The 14719-nt window shown below is 34.4% G+C and overlaps 1 protein-coding gene across 1 annotated transcript in view; it reads left to right on the top strand.

The window, feature by feature from the left end:
- The first annotated feature begins 1106 nt into the window (after window positions 1–1106).
- The window catches only part of LOC124360163 (DNA translocase FtsK-like), a 34431-nt gene continuing 20818 nt past the window's right edge, over window positions 1107–14719 (top strand). Inside the window, exon 1 of the mRNA XM_046813539.1 lies at window positions 1107–1147. Coding sequence (XP_046669495.1) covers window positions 1108–1147 — 40 coding nt within the window. The 5' untranslated portion in view covers window position 1107. The remainder of the gene's footprint in view (window positions 1148–14719) is intronic.

Genomic DNA, 14719 nt, shown 5'->3' with positions numbered 1-14719 from the left:
CACACACACACACACACACACACACACGCACGCACACACGCACACACACACACACACACATGTTCGGGATATTGTGTTTTTTGATTCTGGATGTGTTATTTGGAGAAATTTCAAATAAAATCCCAAAAATTCCGTCATGGATGACTGTATATGCAGGTTTATATTAAAGCTACCTTAAATGGCCACAGCCCTGTAAGACAATAATTACTGAAGACGAGCAAATAGAAATTATGATACTTGGGCCCAAAGGAAACGATTGGAAATAAAGATATAAACCCTTTTACAGTATGTACTGTAATGTTTTACGTTGAAAGAATTTAAATGTTTTCAATTATAAAAACACCTTTCCTATACACGTATTTAATTAAAACATAATTTTCTTCATTTATAAATAAATAAAAAATCCGTCACTTCCTCAAGTTTTAACTCTTATACCCGTTGTAAAATTTTTACAATTATTTGGGTCTGAGTATTAAAAAGCGTATTAAATTTAATATTTCAGTGATTAATTATTTTACTTTCCGTCTTCATGGAAGTTATATCATAGGGTTGTCTATGAATTTAAATAAAAATTATTAGCCCAACCAAAAATCTATTAAACCATCTGAAGAGTAAATGTGCAAAAAATTAAATGCACTTGTCAATTAAAAACAAATTATAGTCTGACCTTAATTATAGGAATTAAGGTGGATTTTATATAAAACTATCGAAGTGGACCGATTCTTCTTTTAAGTAGTTTACAATAATATTTAAATCGAGTGGGTCTTGTCTAAAATTAACACATTTGACTATCAATACAAAACCTGTATACTTGTTTAATGTTAAATATTATGGATTATAGATACTTAATATACACGTATGTTTGTATGCTAAATTTCAGTTCCAGTGTATTCAGATTATTTTAGATCCATAGCAATTTTTCAAGACTCTTAAAATTGTATAAGTATTTTTTAGTATTAGAGGAAACATTAATACTGTAACTTGTAGAATTTACCTTCTGCTAAACTATGTTAGAACTTATAAAATAACGGCAAGCAAGGGAGATGCCTTTCTCTCTGTGAGATATATAACCTGGGACAAGCCCGCGCGCGTCACTAGCTCGCCACCATGCGGACCGGCACCTTCCCGCTTCTGTCTCTGTCTCTGGGTGAGTCTTGCCTTCATCGTAGCTACTGTCTGTTTTAGCTACTGTACATTAGTGTCTTTTTCTCTTCTGGATATAACACATTCGTGGATGTCCAGTATACGGTGAACAATGTTGCGTCAGTGTACTTTACATGTTTTAATTAAAGTACATCTCATCTTCACTATGAAAATTTAAACTTTGTTTTGAGGCCAAAAATATTACCGATTAAGCATAAATATCCAGTACCACAGGGTATCGAAGGATCTGACAGTACTTACATAAAAAATTTAAAAATTCGGTAAACATTCTCACATCAAATAAAGAGCACCTTTGCCGTTCGTTTTGCTATAAAGACTTCATTTCAAGTATAGTAAAAAGTTCATTTTTTATTTATTTTTATAAAACCAATTAATCTAACAAAGTGACTTCGTAACATGTGTTGGTAAGTTACTGAAATATATTACATCATTATTAACTTTTGTATTATATCCAGTTTGTTTACAAATTTATTTATTTTACATTTTAATCGAGGCCAATTGTTTATCGTTAGTCCTTTGCTCTCCTTGGTGAACTTTGTGGCACTTTGACCTTTTGACCCCAAATTCATTAAGTTTTTACTTGAACGAAGAGAAACCTTATGGACCAAATTTTAAGTCTCTTTTTAAATATGGTAGATAAATATTCATGATTGTTTAAATCATTCTGCATATAAATAGTACTCTGTTACAAATTATTTAAATGAGGTGTAATTAATAATGATTAAAATGTTTGTTGAATTTGTGAATTCTTTCAAAAACTAAAATCCTCTTTAATTTTAAGCAAAAGCAGTTTTATTATTTATAAACTTTAATTCATCTTGAAAATTTATTATACTTTGATCCTTGTTGAATTAAATGTATTTAATAGCATAATTTTTAATTCTGTTTGTTACAGTAGTGCGAGTTTAACTTATTGGTTACAAAAGTACATGTTATAATATTTAACTTTATTCATATTTTGTAACATGAATAATAGAATTTCAGCTCTATTGAATTCTTCATTGAAATTATTAATTGTCTATAGATCCGTGGTCTTGTCTATACAGCATCATTGGGAAATCTATCCAGTTATTGTCGGATTTACTTCACGGTTTCTTAAGAATGCAGTTAAATTTGAATTATAATTTTCAAACAGAAAAAAACATTAGAATTGGGTTGAATCATTTCTTGCTTTCATATCCTGTTGTATTATAAGTTACGAATAAATATAAATAAATAGCGTAGTAAAACATATTTTATTGTTATACTAATATGTTATGGTCCACTCGACGTTGACAGGAGTTGTATAACATTGCTAGGCGCGCGCGCGCGCGCGCGCGTGTGTGTGTGTGTGTGTGTGTGTGTGTGGGAGGAGGTCCTCGTCAGATCCGATCAGTAAACAGCCCCCCAGCTACGGGAAGTCTGACGTCACCGTTGCTGACCAGTAACCACAGCTAACTCGGTGAAAGGCGCCCAATTATTGTTTATATTAACACTTTCCAAGAATTTCCTGTGTAAAAAGGAACCACGGTGGACACGCGAAATGTTTACACAGATTGTTTTACATAAAATCAATGTGTAACTGTTGATTTATGAGAGAGTTAAAATGTAACTTACCCGACTCCTAGTACAATACAATTCAGTATAATACCTAATAACACACAAGCAATTGGCAAATTCCCTTTCTATTAATGACAGGTTGTGTGTGGGTTGCTGGTGAGGGCAGCACAATATATACGTACTTAGTATTCAATATATACAATATACACTCACTTAGTATTCAATATATACAATATACACTCACTTAGTATTCAATATATACAATATACACTCACTTAGTATTCAATATATACAATATACACTCACTTAGTATTCAATATATACAATATATACGTACTTAGTATTCAATATTTTTAACCCCTATATTCACAGACTCATTTGTGTCACTCTTGTCTTCTTTGAAAATCGTATGATGATTACTTTATTAGTAGACAATATGAATATTCAAAAAACGTTTTCTAATTTATGTTTATTTTTGTTGTTAATCTTCGTATGTATAGTACTTTATATACGGCAGAATTTGTTTATTGTTGTTAATGTTGCAAATTAGGCCAAAAACTAAATTATTTTTTATTAAATATTTTTCTGGGTGTTAACGAAAGAATATCTGCCACTTAAAATAAACCACATTTCTCCTTCACTTAACTACTATACTATTTTAACCAATCCATAGTTTATCTATAGAAGTAGATTAAAAATAAAATTAACAACGATTAGTGAGTATTTACTAGTGCCTCTTTCATTAATCAATCAACAAACCAATAAATCATATTTTATTGCTTTCAAACAGTTTTACAATGCATTTGAAAACTTCAATAAATAAATAAAGCTAAAAAGCTTGCAGTTTACAAACGTAAGATTCATTCATGGCACGCATACATACATTAAATTACATTCTCTCTCTCATTCATACATGGCTTCAGTATCGGTACTAAGTTACGAAAATTAGCGGTCCCAGCGGCGTAACAAGAACTAATCTTAATTATTTATGTATCTCTAATAATGTATTATCACTAACATTTTACGTTACAAGTTGATCTATGCACCTGCCAAACAAATAAACAATTGCCTCGGTCTTTATTCTGTGCAGATTATTTACTATTTTCTCGTGAAAGTACCTTACACATTATTAGTGCAATGTTTTCCTAACAGCGATAGCACATCTCTCTAACATGCAGCTGTGAAATCGTAACTGACAACAATAACAGTGTAGATCACGTGACTGCGGCATTGCGGTGGTTATGGTTGCCACCATCTCTACCGCACCAGGCAAGTTAATTGGTGCCATCTACATGGTCGGGTCAAGCATCTCTGCTCGTGAACTCGTCATTAAATTGTAAACGGGGGTTGTCGGTTTTATAGAAATATGAATATTGCAGTAACTCCGGAAAGTTCAACAGAAATTCCGGAAAGTTACTGCGTGTCTTCCGATGATTATTTTTATGGAATAATTTGTGAACTCGCCAACCATCGTAATTCTTGTTCCAACAAAACCTCATGTGATGGTTTACGTATATCTTGCAAGAATTCATAAGCCAATATTACCTGATTTACCGTTCTTCCGACTTTGCCCTTGTACGAACCGGTTGTGATGTAAAGTTAATTACATACCGTTAAAATTACTGGTGTTGAAGATGTCAAGTCACACTATACAAAACGAAGAGTTAAATAAAAAATATAAATGGTTGAGTTTATGTAAAAATTATACGTTGAAATTATTATGGATTATTTTAAACCATTCATTTTCGTGTTCGGTACCTACTGAACTCATTAAGCTTTTGATTTGATCGATTAGCTTAGTGTAAACATATTTATAATTAAGTTTTGTAGGTGAACTAGTTACAAAACATGAACTATTACAACAGTGGTATATTTTTATATTGGTCACCATTGGAAATTAATTGCAGTGTTAAAAATTTAAGATCTCTGACGATTTTAAATGCTGTTAAATATATGCAGCCTAACTTCGCAAGCTCAGCCAATTATACTTGAAATAATCATACTTTATTATATACCGCTTAATAAATCATTGTTTATTTACAATTAATTAATATTTATTTATCGTTCGTGATTCAAATACGGAAAAATGACCATATAGTTATGCATAATTTATTACTTAATGATTATGTAGGCTAATCAATTACAATATAACTTATTAGATTTGCATTTAGCCAGTGATAAGTTTTAGATCGACCTCAAAGACTTAAGTTGTACCGACAGCTTAGATTATTTTTGAAGTTGTTAAATGATTATATGGTAATAGCAAGTATAACAATGGCTTCAAATCTCTCATTATTAGAAACACAATAATGTAATCTAGAGACTTCAACGCATGGTAGAAATGATGAAATGGATAATAGCACGGACGTTTACAATAACGGTCAAACAAACTCATCGCTAAGAAAAACCATTTCTATAAATTTACTATTACAATATTTTCTTTACCTGATTATTCAGAAAAAAGCAAATTTGTCGACATTTTTAGTTATAATTAGTTCCAGTTGCAAGCAATGTAATGTTAGGATCATGTTGGGCAACAGCTAAGAAACTATTAGAGCGTATCTTGTTTACCTTGGGTAAAATTACATTAACGGCACTTTAGCAACAGCTTCATTCACGAAAGACTTAGCTTGGTAACTAGATAAATACTGTAACTAATAAAAACTGAGGTTTGCAAGGATTTCTTTATTAACTATTTTCAGATTATGTTTATAAACGATAGTAAACATAGTCCTTCAGGCTTAGTCGACAGGAGTTAGTATATTTTGGGTGTTTATTACGAAAAGTTGTTATAAGCATTCAAAAACGTTTCTTATTTTGTTATAGATCCATTAGTAATGGGGTTGTGTTTGTTTTAATGTTTTGACAGCCGCCATATTGAAACGAAATTGCTTACCGATCTGGCTAACAAAGTTAGTTTATATATTTATAAGATCAATTTTGGTTGCAACTTGTTTGGTCTATTTTGGAATATATGTATCTATAAAACATGGCTTGTGGAAACAACAACCGTCACAAAAATAGACCAATAGTTGCAAATTATATGTGTATATATATATGTATATATAAAATAATAATATATTATATAAATTATATATATATATATATAAAATTTAAATAAAAATTAAATCACAAAAAGTACTTGTTTCACCAGGACTTGACCCAGAATCTCTCCCTTGGAACTACTACACCAAAGAGCCCTTACTTTTGAAGATTCATTTATTTTGTATTTGAACCTTACTGTCACTTATGTGTTTAAAATAGAAACGGTCAAATGCGATATAATTAAATCAAAATAAACTAAATTTATTAGAGATTTGTTTCTGACTAGCTAATTTGTTCAATTTTACAATTCATTAGGAGTCATCATAATATGGTGGAAAGGAATAATTCAATGTGAATGTTGAGTTTCTTTTCGCCGACTTTTCAAATCTCTTCAGACAAACATGACTAGATGCCAGGAGTCAAGTCTGCGACAGCATCAGATTCCGTACGCTGCACTAAGAGGAAGATGAACTCGAAGTAAACTCAACATTCACACTAAAATAATAGCATGCAATTTTTGTACAGTAAAATAACTAGATTATTGGTGTCTTCAAGCAATTTATTAAAATGCCTCAATAGATATGACAATTAATGGTTAACCGGTAAATATAGTAAGAGCAGTACTAGTGTGGTTCGGAATCCACACTTGACTTCTTATTCACTGTACCATATTATTAAATTGTCATTCGACTCTAAAACACAGCAAGACATATGAAACAAACTTATAGACTTATTATATAAACTCATTCTAAAAGTCGAACACTCCAAACTGAATGTTGATGACGTATATTAATGAAGTAAAAGTAATAAAAAACCATTCTCCATATTTTCCAATAAATGGTTGACAATAAATAGTACTTGCTGTGTATTTATGAGATAGTGAAAGGGAATATGACTCTTTCGAAAAACAATCAAGGAACTTCCTCAATTCTTATAATCACTGCACATGGTGCTAATGCAGCAAACAGTAAAGAGCAGTAGCCGAAGTGCCTTCACCCGTGGTTGGGCAAGCGGTCGTGGGTGTCACCGACCTGACTGAGGCTGCGGGGGTCGGTGAGAGTCCTGATCCTGCACGAGTCCTGCAGTGACACGCGTTTATCTCTGTAACAATGCAACAGGCTCTACCAATAACTGTTATAACCCCTCGCAGGACGTGACAGGTCACCGTTATCGGATTTTGAGATTTTGTCGATTGTGCTAAAACCTGAACCTGACTTCCTTTCACCCAGAAGTTCAGAGAGGCTTATAAAATTTAACAAAGAGGGTATTTCAAATCACCTGTACCCAATTTAACTTGAGTACCTTAAAATTCATTATTTGTTATGTGTTTAAAATTTCTTAACCTGTGATAACCGGATGAACGTTTCATTCTCAATTTAAAAAGCAGCTCCTTATGGCTCAATGAATGAACATTGCCAGCAGTAATATAATGACCTTGAGTTTTCCCCCCATAAAACAATGTTAAACCTTATGCAGTTTTACGCCTTTATATTTGTTCGTAGCGTTTTAGAAGATTTCTCGCTTTAAAGATATAAATAATACGCACCCAAACGCGTTTTAGTTTTATTTTCAACATTATTACGGGTTATTTTGTAAAATTCTTAAACTTTGTTGTACTTTATCGCTAGAAAAATAAACTTTGTTCGTATATCTTGAAAATGAGACACCTCCCATATCGCTAAGATCGAAAATGACGTAAAACTGTAAGATATATAACATTGTTCTTATAGCAAAAACTCAAGGTAACTCTACTACACACAGCTTATAATCCCGCCCTTACCAATCAACTTAAAGATAAACTATTAGCTATTTTACATACTGCTGTAAGTAACAACAATAAACAGTCAGTTTCTCCTCTTTCAAATGTCGCCTCATGTCACAAACAACCTCCACATCTGCCAACAACCTCTTGTTGACATTTATCCTCCATCATTACCATGACAAAAGTGCAGTGTTCTAACTGTTTGTTGGCATCAACCTCCAGTATTTTCTCACGACTGCGACTAAGCACGCCCCCGGCCATGGCCCACATCTCAGTGCCTCTGTCATTTTACATCTCTTTATCCCAGTTTGCAAGTCGTCACTCGTGGAAACTATCATGAGGATGGATCGTGGATCAGAAATTGAAATCACAAGAGAATAAATTTGCCCTCATAGAACTTTAGATTGCAGAATATTGCATACTACAATTCTTTAAGTTTTATTTTTACCCCAATTCCTCCACAATGCCAAAAGTATATTGAATGCTTTAATGTAATTAGGATAAGTCACTGACTATATTCCTGTCCTTGTTTGTTTAGACAATGTTAATAACTACTTTACATAACCCTGAAGCGGGTGCAGACGCGGAGAAAGTCTCTATTATAATAGAAATAATTAATTACGCGTCTCTGACAACATGAGAGGGGAAATAATTAATTATTCACCACATCCGGGCCGGAGGACCGTCATGCCGGCGACATCCAGCTGACGAGTGACAGTCTGAGCAGCCGACACCGCCAGGAGACGCGACACGATGCTTTGATGACATAAGAGTTGCGAGTCGATGATCTCATTTGCCTGACATCCAGAAGTCCCTTTGTTAATTGCCTTTATTAATGGTCTTTAGTTTAGGCGATCTCTTCTTACTTCTTAAGAGTATTAAGATATAGACACTCATCATTGTCCTTGGCTTTTGATATTGCGATTTATTATACCCCACATAACTGTCAAGAAATCTTTTAGGAGCTGCTCTTTGTCTTCGTTAATTGATTTTCAGTACACGACTTTTCCATTATATGTGTTAGACTGTTCCCACGAAGATTAACAGATTAGGTACAGTTGAAGTATTTAAATAGAAGAAAAGACCTATCATGATTATAAGGATGTAAGTTTGTAGATAATCCGTAAGCGATAATTCTTAGATATTCTCAGAAAAATCTTATATGTCTATCAAAAGTACAAAACTATTGCAGTGATATTATCATTGATTTGTGTGGTTTTGATTAATGTTTTGAGCTTATATATGGGTTAAATTCCAAACTAAAATGTTTGCTTAACATCATCCCTCATTTAGAACTGTCTTACATACTATATGTCTTGTTAAAAGACTCTTAGATAAAAAGGAAAAAACAAATTCTAATTATTGAAAGATTATAATTGACATTGATGTATACATGACAGCGAAGCTCAATGTAGACATAGCCCTGTTTAACCATTATACACTAAGTAATTAGTATGAGTAAAATCTTCACTACGGCTTTTATGGAGTGGTTCTGACGGTTAGCTAGTAACGATAATAAGAAAAATAATAATACCACACGAGGCTTGCCACACTCAATTTAGTAAGGCGTATCTAACCGTATAGAGAGCATTATTCAATTATTATTAATTTTTTATGTCGATGTCTTATTTTACCAGGCGAAAAGTACTGAGTACTCTAAGACAGAATCCGGGAACTAAACGCTTAAAGGTGACGTAGGCGAGCTGCATGCAAGGACAGGATCGCGCAGCGGCCACCCATCTAAGGAGCAGTCACGCTCAACGTCGCTTGACTCGATTAACTTGCGATAATCGCCGTACTCAATAGGCTGCACCACTGATAAAAATAGTGCACGAGTAAAGTACGTTTGGTGCTAAGAAACTATTAAAAATTAACCATTCGATGATCTTGGATAATGACAAACCACAATGTATATTTGCGGGTATAGGATTAATGAGGAGGCCTCACCACACAACGTTCCCTCAAACACACATTCAAGGGCCGACATCTTAAACTTCGTGTCTATTATAATCTATTCAACGAGTGTTGAGAGTGATGCCCCTTGAAAGATGTGGGGGATCCACCCCCCCACAGTCACAGCGACTTGGACTTGGACTTGGACCGCCCACTGCGCGGCGAGCCTCTGAGAATGTGTCCAATCGGAGTGATAAAACCTCGAAAGTTGACTTGGAACGTGAGGGCTACTAGGATTTCGGCGCTATGAGACAGATGTACTCGTATTTCTAGACAGGTGTCTGGGGAATCCCAGCACGTTGCGGAGCAGCAGGCCGGGCGGGTCGGGCGTGTTGCACAAGTAGCTATTCCACAAATCACTTCCCCAGTAACGGGTGTAATTACCCACGGGCTCGTGCCCAAGCCTCACTTTCCGTCACGAACTTTAATTGCGTATTATCCCTTTCTATTATCAACACCGCCACCATGCTGCGCTGCAGGCAACTATGGCACTTCGCAAATTAGACCCTTCCTGAAATAGGTTTTCAACGTACCTAAAATACATAAACACTTCGTACTGTATTGGAGGAAAAGTTCTTGAAAATTAAGTATGCATAGAAAAAGGAAAATAAAGAACGAGTCCATAAAATCTCAAAGATTATCTGTAAATTTTCTAAACAGTTAGGTGAATTTAAAAATCCACTAATTGGTTTCACGAGTTTCGATTAACAGTTGTGGCCCGTTAGGCCAACTTGATCAAACCTCGTGCGCTTGATTATTCCAACTACCTCACTGAACTTGTTCGCCCATTCGTGGAACTGTAGGGCACTGTAATGACTTTGTTATGCGACCGATCTACCAGTGTTGGGCAATTGTTGGGCAATATCTCACTCAATTGGCAAAATTACAGGTATTGCTCGCTCCTCTGTTCAATGAAACTAGAGCAACGCAAAGAAAGTACTGTCTACCCAGTGAGTTGTGAAAATGTATGATTGTTTATGACCTTAGGTGGAACGCCAGTTTTTGAAATTTATTATACTCATGAGGTCTTTTTTAGAAAACATCATATAACAAGGCAATCTGTCTTTGAAACCATCTTCATGTTCGTAAACGTCCTAAGATTGAGGTAATATGGATTCTATGAAAAAGTAATAGATTGTTTTCTAAAGTTTGGTTAAGGTGTTAGTAAAAACGAAGTCTACTGCCATGTTTGCCTCTTTTATATCCGCTGTATTTACTTTGTCATCCAATGTGTCATTCATTGTAATTGGTTTAATCAAAATGATCCTTTAAAAATGCATGTATTTGAATTAATAGTAAAGGAGATTATCATATTTACTTGTATTTGAATCAATAGTAAAGGAGATTATCATATTTACTTGAGTCGCACTAGACACAACCAAGGACAACTAAGGAATTAGAAGAAAGTACTCAGCTGAGTGAAACTTAATAGATACTCTGACTGGTCTTCACTGATAATGGACGCTAACTGCATTACAATCAGATTCCTTGAAGTCTTCGCAGCAGGCACGGAGCCTGCGCTTCTACAATCGGGCGTCCTGAGGAGATGCGGGTATCGACTGCATTCACAATGCGGAAGTACCATCAGATACCATCAATCAGCTGCTCGTGATGTTTACCTGCGCCGGCAGAAGGTCATGGCCGACCGCGCGCCTTCCTCACACTTACTCATCAGCTGTTCGGTCCGTCAGTCAGCTGGTGATTTACCACGCTTCAGCCAGCTGTGGCTGAGAGCATCTTCTGATTAGATATTGAATAATCATGATCGGCAATGTTCGATGTTAATGACTTTCGTAATCCACATAATCATGTTCAATGAGGACACCCGAGGACTGTCAAGCGAATGGCTTTAATATTGAGCAAATCATTGCTAATTACTTCCAGAATGTTTTAAGATGATATTATGAAGATGTCACAATCTTTACTGCATTTACTGCACCTGTTAGTGCAATGACAATGCGTTCGGAACTAACGCTGCTTTCTCCATTCTTCAGATATCCAACAATGTGGACATTTATTAAAGTCTCACGTTATTTTCTGCTCGAGTCACGGGCTCCATATTAAATAGTCCAGTTTACGTTATACTCCACGCCCTAATAGAAATCTTGTTATAAATTGTTGAGAGACCTAAAGCTCTATTGTAACTTACGTCGTTACTAACCCTCAATATTTTGGAATTGACAAGATAGATTTAGCCAGATATTTGCAAGCATTTAAGCTCTCTAATGTCAATCTTTTCCAAGTACTGTACATACGTGGCGGTGGAGACCTTGGACCATTCCCGAGACTCGAGATTTTAAAGGGTACAATTTTGTGATCATCACAAAGTAAGGGTGTACCACTACTACACCTCGACCATTTACAACATTTTTAAGCGATAAACTATTAATTTGTTCATCTTAATGTTGGAAACAATTTTTGCATGTCAACCGTAATACTTATTGATTTACCATGAACTCGTTTTGGTGAATCAAGTAAACTACGCTGACAAACGTGTCAATGGTGGTGTCTTACACGGTGTTATATCTGGTGTTTTACTTATCAAGTTTCCGTGCGGAAGAATGCAGCGCGGCACAGTATGCGGAAATGTGCGTGAGAGAAGCCGCGACAGTTGGGTTAAAACGATCGGAACGAATGGACGATTTATTGCATCAGTGGATTGGGATGCTGTCACACATTTCCCAGAGCACGTTGTCAGCCGTGTCCATGTGTGTTACTCTGCGCGGCGTGGCGCCTCGCTGGAGCATGGGTGGGGACCGTGGGACGAATCTTAATTGAAACCTGCAAGTGACACACGTCTGTAATCAATAAAAGATTAAGTGTCCTACATCATGAAAATACTAGGCTGCAATAGTTGATGTTAACCATAAGTTTATAAGTTTACGCATTATTTTAACGACAATCATAAATATAAATCAGACTGTTTATGTCTTGAATCAAGAATTGCCTTTGTCAATTACTTCTATTTGTACTTTCAATACTTTCAAACATGCAGTCGACCCTGCTTTGTGTTGAGACTTACTCTTGTCTTCACTTTTCTATGTCGTATAAACTCATAATTGACAGTTGTCAACGGTGTTTCAGTACAACTATAAAAGTGTTCAAAATCTTTTTATCTCGTTTTTTGCTCTCTTTAGACCACATTTCAATCGATAACACGTCCTTTTTAGTACCACCATAAAGATTTACGACGTCACTTTGATGACAAACGGAACAAAGCAAATAATATGTGACTCGAGGTGACAGAACCCATTCTAGTTGAGGTTTCCCACATAAAATGTCTTACTCCACTTCCGAGTTTACATACCGACTTCCGGTCAGATTCCAGTTTCTGCAGTGGGCGTGGACACTGAGGACGAACTACATAAAGTTGCCGCGGGCAGGTGCTTTCTCCGGGCCGATCGCAGCTGTCGACATTCCCTGAGCGGACCATAGACCCTGACTTTCACTGGCGGCAGTGCAGAGGTGACTGCAATTATGTGGATGGTCGGTACCGGCATCAGTGGCCGTGACATCGTCAAGTGAAACGCTATAAAATATACCTTCATTAACGAGCCAAATTCTGCTCAGAAAGTTTCCTTATTGGCCAACTATTAAAATTTCAGTAAGATAATTCGCGGGGTGTTATACATTTTATTAACTACTGTTTCTTTTAGTCATAGAAAAACAGAAAGTATTTAATATTCTGGAAAACATTATTTTGGAAAAATATACAGCTGATCCATATGGTATGTTGCATTGTTTCAAATAGTTTTGAACAAATGTGGGATGCAGTTATAGATGGTTAAATAAATAGTTTAATTTTACTTTTTTCATGGATGGTTTTCCTCTAAAACTATGTATTATAGTCAACAAAACGTCTTTTAGTACAGATGTGACAATTTTGTTGCATTTTCTATATTTATGATATTAAATTACACCCATATGTGTGCCTTGAGTTTAAAAAAATATAAGAAATATATTATGTCTCACATGTATTATAATTGGAATAAACTGCTGTACCATCTCCTAATCTAATAATAGCCATTTAATTTGAATTTCATAAACCATGCCTACAAGAAAATTCTGTACTTAATAATTCTGATATTTATTACACAAAGTCAGTACTATAAGGAACGTCTTATGAACATACTCATTTTACCTTTTAAACTCTTCAAATTGTGTGTGATCTTGGAAACCACACTTGTCTTATTTATCAAAAAGAAATGTTATTCATGCGTTCAACCTACAAACATCTCCAGATATTCAGAACTTCACTTTTTAATAAGCCAATAATTTTTAAAATCATTAAGTTATCATTTTAAACTTAAAATAACTTTCTCAATGCAAAATATTTAAAGCCTCTTGTGGAGTTTATTATAATTTTGTATTTAAATGAAAGCAAAAACAACCTAGATATAAAAAAAAAAACAGTAGCAGTCGTGGGACTGCCGATAGAAGTGAAAACGGAAACTATTAAGTTGAGAGTAATTAACAATACGTTATAGTAGCAGTACATCTGTAATATTGTGAATGTGACGCGTTTTTAATTTTCCAATTTTAAAATCCACGAAAAAATATTATCAAATAACTAGAAATCTATTTTACCACGCTAGTAAGATAAATCTTATACCGTAATAATACTCATTTCATGATGAAGAGGTTAAATATTAAAAACATAATTAAAATGAATAATGCTAAATTTTAAATACAAATATTCGTACAAATATTAAAAATGTTTAAAAATATATTCGTTGTTTTCATTATTCATTTATCTGTATAAAAATATGTTGTAATTGCTCAATATTAATAGTTAGTTAAACATAGAATACAAGTGAGTAAACACCGAGTGAACAACAGTGAGTTGAACACCGTTGTAAATAATACAGTTATTGCTACGGATAAAGTATATAATTGCAATAACAATTAAACCCACAATATTTTTAAAACTAATAAATTAGTTAAATTAACTTGGTTCTTTCGTAAAGGTATTTTTATTGCACAATAAACTAATTTATTGAGTTAATACGGTATCAGTGAGCCAATGCGCCAACTACAGTTCCGGCAGAAACGTTCACTCATCACTTCATACGCTACTACAGGCTAAACTAAACTTCCAATAAAAAAATGATAAATTACAAAAAAAATATTCATCTATTTTCACACAACTTTCTCGCTGACAAATTTTGTCTGACCAAAAAAATAAAAAAAATCCTCGCTTACTACTTTTTTCTTGTCATTGTAAACGCTATGTAAAATGTAAACAATAATCAAAAT

Source organism: Homalodisca vitripennis, chromosome 4 (genome assembly GCF_021130785.1).
Source record: "Homalodisca vitripennis isolate AUS2020 chromosome 4, UT_GWSS_2.1, whole genome shotgun sequence".
NCBI classification, from domain to species: domain Eukaryota; kingdom Metazoa; phylum Arthropoda; class Insecta; order Hemiptera; family Cicadellidae; genus Homalodisca; species Homalodisca vitripennis.
This window is presented reverse-complemented; position numbering and strand designations above follow the sequence as displayed.